Here is a 21583-nt window from a genome sequence, read left to right on the forward strand (position 1 = left end):
TGACTGCCATGTATTATTCATTAATCTCAGCTGTAATATGTTCAACTCGGTTGAACTATTTTCATTGTACTTGCTAAGCCTACAGCATTATAATTATTGTTATTACATCTTTTTAGCACTTTCAACTCTGTTGAACTATTTTCATGGGGTGTGTTGTACTTTTAAAACCATGGTATTAGAATTATGTCTCGGCAGTATGATATTCAAAAAAAAAAATTCAACTCTGTTAACCTATTTTCTTGGGTGTGCTGTTCTTTTTTAAATTACTCAGTTGTACAATGTTCAACTCTGTTGACTAATTTCTAGTGTGTGCTGTCCTTTTTAAAAAGTACAATATTAGAATTTGTTCTCATTTGTACAATATTCAACCCTGTTGAACTATTTTCAACTATTTGACAAATAGTTAAATGTAGGTCAGTCCCTGAAGGAGACAGGTTAATTCTAAATCTGATTGATTTTGAAAACCATTACTTTACCCAATTCTAAATAATCCTTTGAATTTGATGTACTTGAAGTCTGTATTGTGAATTTACTTGGACAAACAATCTGATTGTACTCATACTTGTAAGACATATTAGATTTCTATTTGGGACATATTTTGTAATGATCCATACATATTTATTTAAATTTAATTTAAATAGTTAAATCACATGTTATTTTCTGGCAACTATTTAAAGTAAGTTTGGCTAAAATGTCTAAAAAAAAAAAAAATTGCTTAAAATAAGTAAGAAATTGTTTCTGGAGTTCAGCCAACACCTTGATCCTGAACATGAAAATGACTGAGTAATAGATGAATCATTTGACGTATAAAATCTTTCTAAATTTTGCTCCGAAATTCAGCTAATAAAAAAAGGTACATGTACATGTGTTTTAATTTTAACAACTCTTTATGATGCAACAACCTGATCATTTGATACAGCAGGAAGTCGTTTTGAAAATAATCAGTTTTGAAATCATCTAAAAGTTGTGTTTGCTCATCTCTGCAAATATTTGATATTCAGAGCATATGATTTAATTATCAAACTGCCAGTTTAAAAATCGGGTATTATCTGACCATAATTCCCCCAAAAATGGATATTGCTGTATGTACGTCATTATTAGCGAGAATAATGACAAATTCTGATGCCAAAATCGATTCAGCCATGCATAGTACCTGTTTGAATTTGACATTCAAAGCTTAATCTTACTCTTAGGAAATTAAATGAGACTTTGACTGCCATGTATTATTCATTAATCTCAGCTGTAATATGTTCAACTCGGTTGAACTATTTTCATTGTACTTGCTAAGCCTACAGCATTATAATTATTGTTATTACATCTTTTTAGCACTTTCAACTCTGTTGAACTATTTTCATGGGGTGTGTTGTACTTTTAAAACCATGGTATTAGAATTATGTCTCGGCAGTATGATATTCAAAAAAAAAAATTCAACTCTGTTAACCTATTTTCTTGGGTGTGCTGTTCTTTTTTAAATTACTCAGTTGTACAATGTTCAACTCTGTTGACTAATTTCTAGTGTGTGCTGTCCTTTTTAAAAAGTACAATATTAGAATTTGTTCTCATTTGTACAATATTCAACCCTGTTGAACTATTTTCAACTATTTGACAAATAGTTAAATGTAGGTCAGTCCCTGAAGGAGACAGGTTAATTCTAAATCTGATTGGTTTTGAAAACCATTACTTTACCCAATTCTAAATAATCCTTTGAATTTGATGTACTTGAAGTCTGTATTGTGAATTTACTTGGACAAACAATCTGATTGTACTCATACTTGTAAGACATATTAGATTTCTATTTGGGACATATTTTGTAATGATCCATACATATTTATTTAAATTTAATTTAAATAGTTAAATCACATGTTATTTTCTGGCAACTATTTAAAGTAAGTTTGGCTAAAATGTCTAAAAAAAAAAAAAATTGCTTAAAATAAGTAAGAAATTGTTTCTGGAGTTCAGCCAACACCTTGATCCTGAACATGAAAATGACTGAGTAATAGATGAATCATTTGACGTATAAAATCTTTCTAAATTTTGCTCCGAAATTCAGCTAATAAAAAAAGGTACATGTACATGTGTTTTAATTTTAACAACTCTTTATGATGCAACAACCTGATCATTTGATACAGCAGGAAGTCGTTTTGAAAATAATCAGTTTTGAAATCATCTAAAAGTTGTGTTTGCTCATCTCTGCAAATATTTGATATTCAGAGCATATGATTTAATTATCAAACTGCCAGTTTAAAAATCGGGTATTATCTGATATAACTTCATCCTCTATAATCCCCTGTCAGATTTCGATCCCTTGGACACCAGATGCACGCAACAAAATATGAAATAGATCTTATATTTTATGAAAATATTACTCAATATTGATACTTAACGTTAAACTTTTGATACAAATTTATTAATCATGATTTTTTTTCTATGCAACGGTCAAAAATAAAAGTTGCAATGCTGCAAAAAGTTACTGAAAAGTGCAAATTTATTCAGATGATTTGAGCGGGAAGGACTTTAGTTCAGGAAAGGTTAATGGAAGATTTGCAAGTAGGAGGCTGACCTCAGTACATTTTCCAGGGTGGTAGCTAGCCAGGGATGTTACCTTTATGGATCACTCATCTCATGGAGTCAGATGAGGCCAAATCAAACAAAAAGTGTTCTGATAATGTGTCAATCAAAACCATGGGATTTGTTCTTTGTATCTATTAAAATATGATGCAATATATAAAATTGATCAAGTGAGTTAAGTACATTCCCAATAGGTGTCAATCAGCAAAGAACTTAATTAAAGTAGTGTACAGCAATCATTCTGAGATCACAACATTTCACTTTTACTGCTTTTATTGAAATTTTCTATCCCCAGGTTTGGATTCTTAAAATTCCTCCAAAAATATCTGCATATACAGATGATGTAGACAATCTAAAAAGGATTGGTTAATTGAGCCACAAACATTATTATTTTAGTTTTAATGCTAATGTACTAACAATGCAGTATAATAATATATTTGATGGGTTAGATAAATAATTTATCTAAACCATCAAATGTGAACTTGTACCTTACCATTTCATGCATTGTTGTCTTAACCATGTTTGCTTATTAAATGTATTTTTAAATTCAATGAATTGTTTGAATACTAATGAATTATGTATATTAATTTGGAGTAGTGAAACCATACTACTGTACGCTTACTATCAGGTTATAATGATTCTTATATAATGTTAATTCATTTTGTGTTGTAATTTTAATAGTTACAACCACAGTGCATCCACTGTTACTGTATAAACTTGATGTGCCAATCATGCAGATATGCAGATTATTATGCAGATAGCTAATGTACTAGCAATTATGAATTAGGTGTATGTGTATGTGTGTGTATATACATACGTACATACATATGTGTATGTACATATACATACATACATACATACATACATACATACATACATACATACATACATACATACATACATACATATATACATATACATACATACATACATACATACATACATACATACATACATACAGAGACACACATACACACACACACTCACACACTTTTTGCACCTATTAATCAATTTGCCTGTCAGGATATGCATGTAGGTGATAATACATGTGTTAATGTCAGCATTTGGTCACACACATAAATCTTAGAGTCAAACTTTCATGTAGAAATGACAAGCTGTATCGAAGGTAGTCATAAATTTCCTTGTACAGCTGTAAACGTCAGTGTGTCTCATAAAATAAAAGTGTAACTCGAAATGCATAAAACGAGAGAGAAACGTTATGTATTACACTCAGATGTCATTGCTGACTGGTATTACAGATAATACGGTGTATGATTATATTACATGGCAGTCACATTTATTATAAAGCATATACAATAATGGTAATAGTACATGTATTTGCATATAAATCATGTACAATAATGATACAGTGCTTAGATAAGACACCCCTTTAGGTTACAACTCATCAATTTGATATTTTTACCATGACATCTGTTCATTGGCAATAAAACACAAATCAATGAATTGTATGATGTGTGTATACATGACCTAAAAAGCTGACATATGTATGTGTAATTATAGAAAGACAATCAACGCAGTGCAAGACATCTGGTTTCACTTCCTTGTGGATTAGATTGGTCAATGTTGTGTATTTAGAATTGTTTTTAATAGCATTTGTCTCAGTGCATTGCAGCATTTGTGTTAATAATGCATGTAGCCTAGCAATCTTCAGTTATCAGTCATACTGCATATATGTAGCTTCTTTGTAAAGGATGAAGAGAAAAGGTACAAGATGAATTTTCAATGCCTGAAAAAGTCGTCCGTTGTAATTTACTGAAATACTCACAGCACTGATTTAATACCATCTGTATAATCAATTGCAGTAGTGGTTTTTAAATGCCAGATGTTCTTCTATGATTTCCTTGCTAAATGCTATTGATATTCCTGATTTTTGATCATCCTGACTTGATTTTGTTGCAGGAATCAGAAGTCGACTGTTCCAACGCAAGAAGGAGAATGATTCGATTAGTACACCCAAGGATTTAGGCACAGGTGATTCATCACCAGAAACACAACGAGTTTCCTATGCTGAAGACTTACGAGATCTGCCGCCACGGCCACCAGCGTTTGTCAGAGTATTACAACAGATCAAGAGCATGCCAAATATGTGAGTAGTATTTATGCAAAGATGTTTTGTATCATACGCTTTACGAACAGGAAAGAATTGATTTGCACCAACACAAGGATGTTTTACATGTACTATACTGTATACATATATGCTTCGCTCCAAATATATAGCACAATTTGTAGTATGCTGTTCACGGATGAGATTTCCTGTAAAATATTTTCTCTTTCATGCTCCATTTACACTTTGCCATTTTCAAGTGGTTATTAAACTTTTTGTGGCATATTTGTCTTTCAAATACATATTTTGAGAGAGTGTTTTCTCTTTTATGCTTCTCTTCATAAATAAAAATTGTTCACACTCAAGTGTTATGAAATGCTACAAGGCCAGCAGTTCCCTTGTACACTTCAGTTCATATTCATATATAGTCAATTTCATGGCAACTATTTTGATTGAATGTGACTTAGAACATCAGTTTTCTGATTATCATTGGTCAAATAATACTGGCACGGAACATTGATATGATACATACATGTAGTCATAGTACTAGGAAGTATTTAAAAACTACATCCCATACATGATTTGTCAGCAATTTTATACGAACTGATTGATTGATTTCGTTAGGAAGAACCCAATTCATTAGTCCATTTGTAAATCAGGTATATCACTAGTTTAGATTACTTTGTTAAATGAGCTAATATCAGGTCAAGCATAATTCAAGGCTATGCACACCAAAGAAACATGAAACCAGGTCTCGAAGTATAAAATTGTAGTTGAGATTACTAAGTGAAGCAAGACTAAACAGCTGGTACCATGGATACTAAAGCTTGACTCTGTAAAGAAAAGAATATGTTGTGATATTCAATGTGGTTACTAAAAAATTAGATGTGAAATGAGTGTTGTTTCATTCACTTTCTGTCATCTGTATAAAGCTGACATCCATCATAACTTAGGCAGAAGTGACCTACAGGCCTTGATAGGGAACTTCCATTCAGTGTATTGTTGACTACTTGTATTGTTCTACAACAGTATAACAATAACAATACTGTAGAAACAGTCAACAACACATTTAGTTGCCAAGCAAGGCCCATCACTTCCATCTAAGATCTGATAGCTGCTAGCTCCATACTGATAAGTGAGTGAATGAAACTATTGAGCTCATTTGATCTCATTTTAGTGTCAAGTCTTTATCAATGTTTGTGAATTCACATGGTGTGTTTTCCCTTTAGCCTTTTAATGATTTGGTTTCTGTAACTCTATGTAATTACACCCTATATATAGGGTATCAGGCTTTAGAGGGTTAATATAATAAAGGCAACAGATATTGAGTTATTGTTGATTTCAAGCACATGTACGGAATGTGTTCCGCATTATGACATGCCAAAACAGATCAGGACTGTGATAAATGCTTCCTTGAAATGAAATAATTATGTTATACTTGAAGGTGTGTTTTGATAAACAAATCATATCATAACTGGTGTGAGTTCGCAACTCATTTTATCCTGTTCTTGCAAATATTATGATACATTCCTCTAGAGTATCAATCACAGTATTGTTGAAAAAAAATGTTGACACAGGTCAATGGCAAAATTACATTGTGACATTTGTAAGAATCAGAACCAAACCTTTGATAGCCTTAGAAAATATCTGATGGCTGAGTGCTTTGCTCAGAGACATTTTCTGTTTGCAATGATGTTTTTTTTTTTGAGAATGAAAACAAAATATGAAACTACTTGAAAATTCAGACTATATTTTCACTCATTTACAGCTGAAATGAAATAATTTGGCAATTGTATGTTTTGTTTTTGTGAATCAAAGCAATGTTGATAATAGCATTCTGTGCTGTAATCCAAAGATAAAGCCTTGATGACAACATTGATCACACCTTTAAATCTGCTAATCTTGTTAACAGAATTGATACCGTTCGATTAACCAGTTAATCTATGACATTCCCTTGTTGGCAGTAGGAAGGTAGTAGTTGTATTCCATGCTTATGCCTGTAGTTGTATTATATTTCATGTTGACAGGAGAAAGGCAGCAGTAGAAACTAAGTCAGCCCGTCCAGTCGTACCAAAAGCAGCCACATTGCCAGTTCATCGAACTAAATCAGGAGGAAGCGATAGTGGTGATGTCAGTCGGGAAGGCAACCGATCACGAGCGGGTAGCTCGTCAGCCGCTGATTTCATCGACAGTCGACATTCCAGTGACAGAGAAGAAGAATGTACCTTTCAGGTGAGGAGAGCTGAAGTACACTGTGAACAAATTTGACACATGAAAGTTTGTTGCTGGTTCTTTTTAAGTGATTACTTAAATGTGGTTGTCTACCTTCTTATTTTCAAGATATCATCAATCAATTATTGGCCAGTGCCAAGAGGCACAGCTCTGAGGTGGTGGGAGGGGGTTATAGGAATAGCCCATGTCTGTCTGTGTGTAGGACCACAATTTAAACACCAATCCTTTCTCTATGTGGGGGGAGGGGGGGGGGTACACAAAAGTACAAGTTAATCAAAACAGGATTAATAGCACATACGTGTTGGGGGGGGGGGGGGGGGGGGGCTATGTATTCAAGTGTAAAAGACTTGTTTTTATAGAATTACATTGTTTGGTGGCCATTTTGAAATATAAGATACATTTTTGGATCATTTTCTGCTCAGTTTGAAAATATAAAACCTCATTTTTCTTCCCAAAACATTTTATTCAACAATTTTCAACCATTTATAAAACAAACAAGTTTCTCTTTGCTTTAAAAAATTTTATATAGATTTTAAAAAGATTTCATTCTTTGCGTAATAAATGTATTGAAAAGACAATTTTAAGGTCATGTTGAGTCCTAAGATAAAATGAGATTTTTTATTGATGTATTAAAGTTGTTACTGAAATAGATGTTACAGAATTAGATGCATTGCTTGAGGCATGGGTGGAGTAAAGGAAACCATCTGTCCAAACTAACGTACTACAAGATATCCTAGTTCTTGCTACTGTTTGTATGGGAACGACTGAATTCTGCTGAGCTTGGAAAAAAGGAACAACTACTCTGCAATTACGAAAGTTTTTTGATGTGAATATTCAGAGATGGTGGATTATAATATACAAAAAATAAGACGTGACCATAGACGATTTCTCTCGGTTCTGTCAAAGGTTGTTTGTCATTTTTTATGGCTCTGTGTTGTTATGTGGTTAAATTGTTTAGATACAGGCTTCGTTGTGTAGTTTCAGTTTTCACTGCAGCTGATAAGAGAAATTATAACCTGTGCGGTATTAATTAGAACAACTTTATAATTAGTATACTTTTAAGAGTAAAAAAAGTGATGCAATAAAAGTAAATTCATTTCAGGATTATACCAGTTATAGTAAACATTAAGTGATAAAAGCTGTGTTAGCTGTAATTGGAGCATTTTTGTGGGAGTTTTGTTTTATGTATTGACTTACTTTACATGTTGTACATTCTAAAGTATATTGATATGTCTGTGGATAAACTTGTGTGTGTAGCTGTACACAGAATTTAAGGTGAAAGAGATGTGACACTGGTAATCAAGCCTTCCGTTTACTAAGATAGATGCAAACTAAATTGATTGTTCTTCAATGTGGTAGATTACGCAAGTGGGTGTGAGCGGTTCCTCTGTTATGTGATTCTAATCACCCTGTGATTAACATAGCGGAAACATTGGAAGTCCCAAAACACTGCACTGCAAGTTCATGAAACTCTAAATATAAACTAGTTTACAGAGACGCCTCCCTGATTTCTCCCTTTTCAGTTCTTCATGTTCCATTGGACATATCATGAATGGTTGAATACAGTAGACTTGACGTATGATAGATAATGAATGAAATCTCTTGTAATTAATACATCTCATTTCTCTACCAGATTCATATAGCAAACTAGTCAAGGTAGTAATATCATGTCAAATCATCTCTGACCAAAAGAGCGATCGTGAGATTCGATGAAGGATACTCCCCCGTAGTACTAGATTAATAGCAAACAAATGGTTAGACATCTGTAAGTCACAAAACAAAACATCTCATGTATAGAATATTCTCAAAGTACAATAATTGTCTTTCATTTCAGAGTGAAAACACAACGGGTACAATACCCAATAACATGGTGACAGATGACTCGGCGCTGGATGAAGTTGACTCAGGACATACACCAGACCCACTACGGGTCAAAGCTATGATAGAACAGTACCAACAAAAAATACTAAGAATAAAAGAACAGATTAAGGCTGAACAAACCCAACGAGACGGTGAGCAAAATTTAGTATTTTATGGAAAGGTCTATAAAAATACAGATATGAGATAAATCTAAAATCTATGTAACCTGTCGTAAAATGTTCACCTTAAAGCTACTAGGACACTGCTTATTTGCACCATTCCACAAATTTCTGAATGTATTCGGATGAATAAAGATTATTATTATCTTTGTAAAAATAGCATATTTATTATAAAGTGTAATTTTTCACTAAATCTTTGTTTCTTGTTTTTCTTTCAGAAAATGTAAATGAATACTTGAAGCTAGCGGAGCATGCAGACAAACAACAAACTGCAAGAATAAAGACAGTTTTTGAGAAAAAGAATCAGAAATCTAATGCTCTCATAGGACAGTTACAGAAAAAATTAGAAAAATACCATGAAAGAATAAAAGACTTGGAAGCTAACGGAGCACCTCCAAGGAAACCCAAAGAAGTTCTACAGGGAATGCATCAGGGACTCAAGTAAGGTCTATTTGAAATTATTGGTATGAAATAATAATCATATTAAAGTGACCATATGGATGAGGATTGCATATTTATTTTGGATTTTTTAAATTTATAAAACAATTTTATCATAGCGTCCTACTTGAGAAATCAAGGCGAAACTACATAGACCAAGTCCGTGTTTGTAATACTATACATTGCAAAAAGCTAAAAATGTGTTTTAAAAAAAATTTGTTATTGTATGTACAATAACAAACATTTTACACTCTTATCAGTCTTTTGCCATTTATTGAGATACGAAATAGGACTTGGTATATGCTGTTTCGCATTGATTTCTCAAGTAGGAAGCCATGATAAAATTGTTTTATAAATTAAAAATCCAAAATAGATACCCAATCCTCATCCATATGACCACTTTAAAAGGATTTGAGAAATCGTTGGATTAAGTCGACTCTGAGGACAGATGGGGAATTTAGGATTAGTCTTATTTTATAAGTCTGTTATTTAATAGCTCTACAAGCCAGTGTCTAACACATCTCCAAATAATCCGACCCCCTGTTTCATAGATTAATATCAGATTAAGATTAAAATAAGTTGTGAAAAAAACCTTTGTGCAACAGAGCTGTAAAAAATATTGGTCCTAAACAAAAGACTAGCTGATGTGATGTAATCTTTATGGTTACTGTGTACTTGTAGTATCACACTAATTCTTAGCCTGGGATTCAAACACTGGGGCTTAATTTGAATAAATGCGTTATTTGAAAATACTGTATAGAGAAGTACATAATCTCCAGACTGATTCACCCCTGCGATAGGATTTCACACATAGCCATTGGTTGAGTTACTTGAGTATAAGCCTTACACTGGTACCAGGCCCTTAGGAATTTTTTTGGTTTCATATTCTTGAATTTGTTGTTCATTTTCAATTTTGTCTGAGAAAACGTACTCAACTTTTTTCTTTTTTTTCTCACTTACAAGTAGTCTCCCAGGGCTTAGTGTCCACCCAACTGCTTGCAATCACTCACTCAGGTCACTATTTCACAAGAAAGAAAACATTTTTTTTTATCCCAGGTACTTTAGAATGTCTATATAAGCCTGCACTGTGCACATTCATTGGATCAAATATTTGTTGACAAATTTGTAGAAACATTTTTAACTTACTTATGATCAGTAAATTCCACAAATTTACAGGCTTGATTTTAAAATATTATCCACTGAAAGATGACATAATGAAAACATTTCCCTGCAAGACTTATTTTATACAAAGTGATAGTGACTCCATATCTGACATGATGTTGTTGATATATGTTTTGTCTTCGCAGGGGAGTCGGTGCTAATATACGTGATGGTATCACAGGGTTTTCTGGGTAAGTGGAATTGACTCATACAGTGTTCACCGTTCATTGATTTGTGCATGTGTATCTTGTATTGTGTGTGCTGTGTGTTTCTCTGTACAATTTCAGTTTTATGTGTATACAGCATAGACAGTTAGTAAGCAGTTCTAAATCATACTTTAAGTTTCAGTTTTAGAGAAGTTGTTGCCATTATTTGGCAAGTTGTATGAAATGCAGTTTGCTGATTGGTTGAGATAAATCACTCCAGGTGCACATGATATATGGCAAACACAAACACTGAATCACTCTACAGAATGTTGTACTTTACAGTATGTAAATAAAATTAATTTGCAAAAAAGATATAAAGTTTACTATAGGATCATCCTCTAAAAGTATGCACACACACACACACACACACACACACACACACACACACACACACACACACGCACATACATACATGCATGCATGCATGCATACATACATACATACATACATACATACATACATACATACATACGCATGCATACATACATACATACATACATACATACATGCATGCATGCATGCATACATACATACATACATACATACATACATACATACATACATACATACATACATACATACATACATACATACATAATTACATACGTATGATACAATGTGCACACACACACACACACACACACACACACACACACACACACACACACACACACACACACACACACACCTTCAGGAAAACATAATGCATATTACCTACTTCCACACATCAAGTGGCTTTTTAAAAGGCGTGTATATGCATGTTATATTGTCCTTTATATTTTCTGATAAATATAAAGTACTATAATGAATATAGATTTGAAAGTTTTAAGCTGATAAGGTAACATACATGGTAGCGAAAAACAGGATAGAAAAAATGATAATGCATAAGTAAAATTTAATTTGGTGTGCATGTAGAAACTTATCAGAAATAACATTTCATTAGACTCTAGAAAGGTAACCGTTCTATAGTATCACCTTTCTTTGCATGCACTGTGAGTCCATCATTTTGATAGATTCATAAATCGTCACCATCCTATCACCCTCACTGCATGCACTATGGGTCCATTGTGGCATTTCATTTTCATCTTTTCACAGTGGTGTTGCAGACAATATCAGAGGTGGTCTTTCTGGCCTTTCAGAGTTTGCACACACTGCTGGAAGGTAAGCCACACGTGTCTTATCAACGTACAAACATGTGCTCTATACACATCTCACACAGATTGCATCGTTGCCGACAGGCCTCGTATTTTGTGATCATTGACAAATGACAATGTCTTATATATACATTTCACAAACATCACATCACCACAGTGGGTAGATTATGTTTCTGGATATGTTTTGGGTCTTTCGTACACTTTTCACATAATATTGTGCTACAAGAAGGCCACGTGTGATAAACCATTGACAGCTTGGGCAATATTTTATATACACATTTCACAGCCCTTGCATTTCTACAAGTAGGTTATACACTGTGTATTTCTAGTAAACAGAGACCCATCAAATATGTTTTTATACACACTTTGCTTTACTACAGGCCGGCCATACGTCTAGTAAACAAAGTCATCAAACATTTCACATATACAGCCCCACACTACAGACAAACCACACATGTAGTAAACCATACAAAGATTGGACATCTGTTTTGTACAATGTTTGTCACAGTTATTTTCATCGCAATAGGCAAATCAAAATCTCAAGTAATAATCTGACACATCTAATGAGACTAATGTATCTTTTATACATTTCACACTCCTATCATTACGTCCATCAAGTCAGACATTGTGTAAACATTCACTTAACACATCAAACTTGTAACAGAGAATTTTAATCGTAAGGCTTATGTCCTACTAATGTTAATACATGTTGTTAGCTAAACTTTCTTATACTAAAATTTTTGGCAGTAATTTGTGATTTTCTGATGAATGTGTTTCACATGATAATATTACAAAACACTCTCCCATCTTGCAGCTGCATATAGTAAGAGATCTTTCCCTTAAACAGTGCCCTCTAGAGTTAGGATGAAATTATGGCAAAATCGGATATGCAGATATTCCAGTTATCTTGTCAGATGAAAATTGTGCCCTCGATAATCAGGTTGAAATTATGCCAAAATCAGATGTACAATATATCCAGGGCACATTCAGGATAAAAGTGTGTCCATGACACTGGAGCAGTAGATGTAGATGTAGTAGATGAGAACTCGTGCAGTCTCAGCTCCAGCACTGTTTACAGGCCAGCTAACAGATTGCAAACAGCTTTATCCGGCCTGAACTCACCCAATTATCTTGTAGGATAGCCTTTGTGTTCTCTAGTAATTTCTTAAATTTTCTCAGGTCAGTGGGTTAAGAAATATAAAGAAACACAGACAAAACCAATCAACACACACCAACAATTCCTCACCAGGTCAAACTCTTACAAACCTCTCTAATTAACACTTACATTTACATATATATTAGAATGTGTAATAGCGCCCTCTGTGTACATATATGATATGGTGTGACAGCGCCCTCTATGTACAAAAAGGGTGATGGAAATAGTTTATTTATAGCATTTTATACATTCAGCCTAACACTGGAGGGCAAAGTTTAAACAAAAGATGCTCAGATGATATCACTGGATATTGTGCATCTGACTTTACAGGCATAAATTTAATATAACCACTAGATCGAAATAAAAATGTTTTGTTGTCAATGTCATTTAGTCAAGTTTTATGTCAAAAAGATAAGATGAATATTAATAGTTAGCTGAAATTTTATTTTGTCACATGACTCGTGGAAAATGAGTGTGGTAAGGTCAAGGGTGAATTTGAAATGTTTGCCAGCACTGTTTGAATGACCCGAGATGTCTGACATCACTTTCAAGGTGGTTGATGTCAACACTTTCAAGACGGCCAACATTAATTATTTACCGACACGAAGGCGATAGCGAGTATCAGAAAGTGTTTGTTTTGGTACTACTAGTGGAATCATTATTTTATTGTCAGGTTTTCAATCTAGCTAGAATATTAGAGCTAAATATGTTTTAACATAGTTTGTCTCTCCTTTGTTTACAGTGCTGTGGTTTCCAAGCCAAAAGAATTTGCACATCTCATCAAGAATAAATTTGGAAGTGCAGATAATATAGACTCTATGAGTAAGTATGGTTAGGTATGGAGAATGTGAGATAAAGTGAGGAGAAAGTGGCGATGGGGAGGACGGAGGAGGGGAGACACAATTTATGATAAAAAGATATGATACAACCGTGGAGACATGTTAAGCTTAACGTGATGAAATTATACAATACAAATTGTTATGAAAATTACTTTGAACTAAATATAATAATAATATTTCAGCATTTTGTCATCATTAGCTTAAATCTACTAATTTGAACAAAAAATTCAGATAGTGCAAGTCTGAAGAGTACTAATAAACAAAGATTGAACTAACAACTATGAACCTATGAAAACAAATTTGACACCAGATTTTTTTGCAGAGATAGTGCTAGTCTGAAATTCATGATTTCATACTCTGCAGTCAAGTAGTATGGCACCGATTTACAGCTGAATTGTTGCCATAGTAACCTATACCCTGTACATTATCTTTACAAATATCATGTTTATGCATAAATCTACCAACTTTTCAGTGTAAACAATGGATCCTTCCAATCAGTGGTATTTTAGCCTAGAGTTAAGTCATATGGTGATTCCCATCATCATCTCTCCTCTCACGTATACCATTTTCCTAATGTCTGTTTTACTGTAATGAAACTTTAGTCAGAAAGCCAGCACAAATTCTTACTGGGTTTTTAATTTGTCTGCGGTGTTATGACATCAATAGTGTTACCATGTGATTAGAACCAAGGAGGAGAGTGAAACAATACCATGGAAACATGATTACCATATCATGAATATTGCTATGTCTAATTAGAGGTTTGAATACACAACCATTGGGAAAATGTTAGGTGTGAGGGGAGACAATAGTCATAATCCCAACACGACTCGACTCTAGGCCAGTTGTATTATAGCTCTGTCTTGAAATGTAAACGTTGTCCTTCCATGTGGATCATCTTTATTATAGTGGTTATTGATGTATCTGTGTTTCTATTACAGAAGATACAGATGATGACAGTACAGACCAAAACAGAGTGGTTCAAACCAGGTAGGTGGTGATGACGTAATTCAGTATTTTACAACTTACTTAATTCTCTAATTCTCTTTTAAAGCATGCAGCTTAATGAATTCTTACTGATCTTGTTAAACAGTAACACATTGGTTGGTTGCAGTCACATGATAAAGTTGTGTCATATCATTGGTTGCTTGCAGTCATGATGGAGCATTGTCATCATTGGTTGCCTTCAGTCATGTGATGGAAATTTCCTGTCATTGGTTGCTTTCAGTCACATTTTTTGAACTGTGTCCTATCATTGGTTGCTTTTGTTCATGTGACAATTGTTGCAAATCATAGGTTGATTCAGCTATGTGATAGAACAGTGGAATAACTGATGGGCCTCAATCATGTGATATGAAATGTGTCGGGGTTTAAGTCATGTGACAGGACAAAGTCATGTGATGTAAAATTTGTCAGTTTCAGTCATGTGACAGGAGCCGAGTCACTCCAGTAGTGGATTTCACAGTCACATGGTATGACAGTAGCATGTGACCATTCATGGTGACATGTCGATGTGAAAGTGTAATCCACCAAACTTTGGAGTTGTTAAAAGTAAACCTGGTCCAGGATTGATTTCAAATGATGCATATGACTGTTAACACCAAAGTTATCCTCAGTGTCCTAATAATGTTAAATGACTGACTTGATAACAGCTGACACACTGACAACTTACTATAAAATAACAGTCTTAACTCTCTACTGCAACACATCCTGTATAAGTTATACAGATCAGTACATTCATACAGCTACCAAAGTTTGCTAAATTTATCACACAAATACAGTGTCAGAATCTCAAACACAATGTCAATGTAGGTTTGTAGTCGGTAACACATCGAAATAGACAGAAATGTAACGTGATGCAGCTCACATTTCATCACCTAGGAAACAGATCATCTTTCCATATCAATTTCTGATTGGTGAGTCCATATTATACAAGCCAATCGGAATCATTTTTTTTCAAAAATAGTATTGTAACAGATTACTCCAGTAATAGGTAAATAAACATTTATCCACACTTGTATACAATTAATTTAAATAAAATTAAGGGTGAAGCAGATGTTGCCACCCATATAGTACAATGCTTAATTCTCATTGGCTACAACCTTCAGGCCAGATATTCAATCAACCAATCAGTAGCTGTTAACGTACAAACCTTGTTCTCATTGACTAGCGACTCTGTGAACCAATCAGAAGAAATATAAAGTATACAATTTGAAGAAAAAAAGTAGATAAAAGTTTGTTAGTAAATATATTCATATGTGTGTATTGAAAGTACATCCACTGGCATAGAAGAATGATAGATTTGAAAATTTATCAGTTTTCACAAAGATTTATTTTTTTAATGTTAGCATTTAACACAAATTAAACCTTCCGGTAAAGTCCCAGAAAAATTGACCTCAAATTGCAGGAACTCCTGGAATATGTTATTTCTTTACTGATCAGCCATGAATTATTTCAAATTCCCATTGCAAAACATGCATTGCCTCAAGTAATCTTTCTATCATACTGAGTCAAATGGATGCCTGTTGGTGAATGTTACACGCAATCATATTTGAGACATTTGCCTGCTATGAATGAGTGTTTTTATCATTTTTAGCTTGCCTGAATGTTAGGTCTGGTAAACAAACACAATACATCCAGAATATCATAAAATGTGGTTTCTTTGGGTACTTGTCTCTCATTGATTAACCTTTGACCTTTCTTGTAATTTGACCCTTGACCTGCCTTACAACATCGTCATCTATTATACTGAGTTTAAGTGTAGGTAAAGAATGTAATATAATTTTCTTGTCACCACAGATTTTTTATTAACATAAAATATAAAATTGAAGAGTAAAAATCTGACCTTGTAGTAACAAATAACAGATACTAAATCTCAAGTTAGATGAATTTTACTATTATATTTACCATAATCTCTATTTATTTTTCATAAAAATATTCTTAGCTTTATTTCTAAAATGAAGAATATGTTGTGCTTTGTTTGGCCTTCAAAGGAGCCAGCATTTGACTGACCCCATTCTTCAGTGGAGTAAAGAATAGTTTTGACAACACACAGAAGATTCTGATTTTTATGAGAGTTGATGGTGATCCAAGAATATATTTGTGAAGATAATTTTTTTTTTTTCAGATTTGGAAGCTGTAACATAAAGTTTCCAATAGTCGATGGAATATTCACCATCTCAAATTCCTGAATATTTTTTCCACAAAATTTCATTGTCAAATTTTTTTTTTTTCAAACTGGAAAGTGTTACGAGATTGTTTCATGTATATCTGATCCAAACATCATGTGACATTGGCATTTTTTTTGTGTGTGTTCTGCTGAAATGGGGAAAACACCGGTAAAATTAATCAGAAAAAGGAAAAAAACATGCAAATACTGCTTGCCTTGCTCCCATATTGCTTCATATTGCCCATCCACTGCAAATACTAATTACCCATGTCCTAAAAACACGCCAACTTTTCACGTTATTTCCACCCATGTAGTTTACATGGAGGGACACTTGTGCATATGATTTGTTTATATCAAAATTTATGACAAAACCAAAATGAAATACTGGGCAGGTATGTTATATAACAGTTAAGGTGAAAATAAAGTGAAAAATTGATGTGCATGTAACACCTCCCCCTCCCCCCTACAGACTAGTAGTATCTCCCCCTGCTGCACTGTTTACCTAGAATCCTGATCTATGCTAGCTATTTGATTCAATCAATCTGTAAAAATTTCATTTGGTGTACTTTTGTACCCATTTGCAGCTCAGCAATTTACTTCAGAGAACTAGAACTTGAAGTCATTGGTACCAAATTGTTAAACATTTCTCAAGAATAAACTTTTTAATTTTTTTGGTATGTTTTTGGCCAGAAAGACGTAGGTACAACATTTTTTCCCCGACAAATCCTGTGATACTGCAAATGTGAAAATTTCATTTTGTACTGTTGTACCTCTTTCTAGTCTTTCTGTGGACAAAAAACTCACAATGTCTGCAGAAGTTTGTGAAAAATTTCTCGAAAGCAGCAATTTTGGTTCACTATGTTTTTGGTGGGAAAAATGTCAGTACGACAGTTATAGAACCCTGTAATGCTGCAAAAATGTAGTTAGAATTCTTTTTGTTTGATACCCAGCGCATGTGACCATATATTGTAATTTTTGTTATTGTCGCCGACTTATAGAATGGCTTCATCCAGATCCGGCAAGCATGGCATGGTTACGTCAACACCTCACCATATTCTCGGAATTCCATTCAGAGGTCGAGGACATAGCGTACCGATTATAGCGGTTTCCTCCATGTAGGTATATAGTAGAACCTGCACATAAACTGCTTTGATCCTAACACCAAAGCTTCTGGGTATGCACTTGAATGCATGCCTAACATATCTTGGTTGTGGGTCTGTTACGCTATAGTATCCAAAAATACTGGCACTGTTTGATAGTCACAATCAATTTGTCAGCTATGAAATGGTATTGGTGCAAGGTATAGCAATACTAACCCTTAGGTGGTAAACAGCGCCCTCATTGGCAAGATGGAAAATTAGGTGAAACAATATATATATGTATATATATACTAGTATATATGTAACCAACATCAACTCGGCTCTTATACAGCAATGATCAAATAGTTTAAAATTAATCAGAAACTTTATTTGATAACAAAATTCTCATGTAAGTTGTTTAACATAATGGCCTCTTCTAACATAATATATTCTACCTGATGGAGTTGCTATCAAAGTCTTTTGGGTTTCTTTGCTTGGTACAGTGGTGCTTGGTGAATGCGTACTATAAGGTGACACTGCAGAGAACTGTTTCCAGATTTGTACAAGAGACATCTTAAAGAAACAGCTACCATGTGTCAAGTTGCACCGGTGCTCAGACAGACAGACAGACAGACAGACAGACATACATACATACATACATACATACATACATACATACATACATACATACATACATACATACATACATACATACATACATACAGACATACATACATACAGATTTCACACTTTCATTCTACACTGTCCTTTCAATTCTAACATGACCTCTGAACTATGAACTCTGTTTTTGTGTGTGTGTGTGATATATGACATACATATTCATTTCTCCACTGCTGGTTTTTGCCAGCTTGACTCACTACACTACTCTACTCTGAAGAAGACCTCACACAGAGGTCAAAACGTTGGTAATAAAGTTTAACATAGACAAAAGGACTTGTCATGTCTTATACCAAAGTCAGGTTATACATGTAAAATAATAGCACTTTCTTACCATTATAACCTTTGAACTGTGAACTCTGTCTTTGTGTGATGTCCACTGTGTGACTCTCTCATATTAACATTTTCTTTTGTTCTCAGTATTTTCTTGTGAAACTTGCATGTACCTGGTGTGATGTATTTTTTTCTTCCAGGAATTTAAAAGTTAACTTTCTTTGCAATAACTCTGAATAACAATGTTTCAACAGATATTCATAGGTTAGGTTTTATATGTCTGTGTCAATATGGGTGTTGGAAAGTGAGATATTTTATGGTTACTTCAAAAAAAGAACCACAAGTAAAACTGTTGCTAAGTCTTAGAAATGATTTCTGTGTTTTACATGATAACTATTATCATAAAACTGTTTACTTAGAGGGAGGGGGTTAGCATGACATGCCATTGTACATTGTTAGATCTGTTGCCATGGTTACAAATCAAACAGTTAAAGCAAGTATAAACTATGAGTACAATCATATCATGCTTTCCATTTCTTTAATAAAAAATTTGACATCTCAATTGAAAAGTTCTCATCAACTCTTTGTTTGATGTATTGATACCTTTTACATAGCTAGCATACATGCCTTGATTCTGTATGTTCTGTATATGACGTACTAGTTGAAGTTCACAGTCGTTGACCATTATGGACACCTCTCTTGTTCTCCCTTATAGTCCTAAATTTGCTGACCATGATCTTGAGGACCACGATGACACATCCAGCGTAACGTCAGGGTCGGTAAATGTACCCGTAGTGTCCTCACCAACGACCAATCACAACGGTTCAACAATTAATCTAGACCCACTGTTTAATGAACTCAGTGAAATGAAAGAATCTCAGAACCAAGTACAGGATGCCATTGAAACGATCAAGGTATGCAATCAGGTGACATTTTCAGGCATCATGCATCAGGGATTGTTCTTGGGAGGCAATGGAAAAATGTGATCCATAGAGTTTATAGCATAATGACAGGTTTTCCCTGTACATGAAAGATGAACTTTTCAAATTGAATAAAACATTTAATGTGAATGAAATTTTCGAATTGACGAAATTATGAAATGATTCATTGATAATATACAATATTATTCATTAAAAGTATATCAAGTGTGGACGAGAAACTTTTTTTTAAAAAATACGCCGCAACAGCTTACCCTGTAAACACTGCCCTCTAGTGTCCATCTTATTAGTACTTTTGTTTATCAACAAGATACGCCCCTGAGTAGCACTGCATGATTGATACACCTGGAACTTTTGATAAAGACGTAATATGTTGCTGTCATGGGTTATGTAACTATTTATTTTATGTTGATCCTTCTATTTTTCAGAATCAAATGCAGCAAGAATACACATTTTTTAACCAAGCACTACAAGAAGAGAGATATAGATATGAGGTGAGTAACCCACGGTACAAAAATGTATGATATGGCTTAAAAAAAGAAGAAGAATTGTTTCTGGTCAGTATGCGCATCACTTAAATACCCTCGCATCGATCTCTTTTTTTTTCGTGTTTGTCCAGCCCATGCAGTCTGCAGATCCATGGGGAAACACAAAAATAACCCTCCCTACTTCAGTGAAGACAACTGCAGAGCCAATCATGAACAAGCATACACACTTGTTCTAAAGTACTAAATAAAAAGAACAGTTACTGCCATAAATACATGTAGTAGATTGAGTGACTTGTTTGTTGAGAATAAACGCAACAAAAAAAATGCATCATCACACCACTTTAGACGAAAATGTCCCGACCATAAACAATTATTTTCTTCTTCTTTTTTGGCCAATCAGAACTCAATGATTTACCATACCTAAGGTGCCATCACCAAGTTATTTTCTAACACAGGGTTGTTTTGTTTGACAGAGGTTGGAGGAGCAACTTAATGACTTAACTGAACTTCATCAAAATGAGATGATGAACTTAAAACAAGAATTAGCCAGTATGGAAGAAAAGGTGGAATATCAATCAGATGAAAGAGCAAGAGACATCCAGGATGCCTTGGAACAGTGCCAAACAAGGGTAAATAGTGGTATTAGTGTTGTGCACACACTTCATGTCCCCCAGCATGCATATTCTCTCCCTCTCACTCTCTCTCACTCTTTCTCTCTATTTAATGTCTTCAGGAATTATTATAGTTCATGTCTTGTAAAGTGGTCTAGTCTTGTAAATGCAATATGCAAATACAATGGCTATATATTGAACCCCATGTTACTACATTATGGCATTCAAACTAAAGTAATGAATGTGAGTTGTGTATACTGATGTGTAATATATTGTGTTGTGTTGTATGACAGATATCCAAGATGGAACTAGCACAACAGCAGCAACAAGTCATTACACTTGAAGGTTATGAAAATGCCAATGCGAGGGCTCTACTCACCAAGTTAATTAACGTGATCCTAGCAGTACTAGCAGTTATCTTAGTCTTTGTTTCAACAGTTGCAAATCTTATTACACCATTTATGAAAACAAGGTAAGTTAAAGGTCAAATTC

The 21583-nt window shown here is 34.0% G+C and overlaps 1 protein-coding gene across 5 annotated transcripts in view; it reads left to right on the forward strand.

Moving 5' to 3' along the window:
- The window catches only part of LOC144444145 (transmembrane and coiled-coil domains protein 2-like), an 83091-nt gene that overhangs the window by 58982 nt on the left and 2526 nt on the right, over nucleotides 1-21583 (forward strand). For 3 of the 5 annotated variants that reach the window (XM_078133551.1, XM_078133550.1, XM_078133555.1), the window contains 13 exons: nucleotides 4489-4675; nucleotides 6661-6865; nucleotides 8700-8877; nucleotides 9123-9345; nucleotides 10650-10694; nucleotides 11805-11870; nucleotides 13762-13841; nucleotides 14797-14845; nucleotides 18023-18139; nucleotides 19770-19968; nucleotides 20421-20486; nucleotides 20954-21109; nucleotides 21385-21563. In XM_078133551.1, coding sequence (XP_077989677.1) covers nucleotides 4489-4675; nucleotides 6661-6865; nucleotides 8700-8877; nucleotides 9123-9345; nucleotides 10650-10694; nucleotides 11805-11870; nucleotides 13762-13841; nucleotides 14797-14845; nucleotides 18023-18139; nucleotides 19770-19968; nucleotides 20421-20486; nucleotides 20954-21109; nucleotides 21385-21563 — 1750 coding nt within the window. The remainder of the gene's footprint in view (nucleotides 1-4488; nucleotides 4676-6660; nucleotides 6866-8699; nucleotides 8878-9122; nucleotides 9346-10649; nucleotides 10695-11804; nucleotides 11871-13761; nucleotides 13842-14796; nucleotides 14846-18022; nucleotides 18140-19769; nucleotides 19969-20420; nucleotides 20487-20953; nucleotides 21110-21384; nucleotides 21564-21583) is intronic. The other 2 variants (XM_078133554.1, XM_078133553.1) reach the window with 2 other exon arrangements.

This window comes from Glandiceps talaboti, chromosome 13 (assembly GCF_964340395.1).
Source record: "Glandiceps talaboti chromosome 13, keGlaTala1.1, whole genome shotgun sequence".
NCBI lineage: Eukaryota > Metazoa > Hemichordata > Enteropneusta > Spengelidae > Glandiceps > Glandiceps talaboti.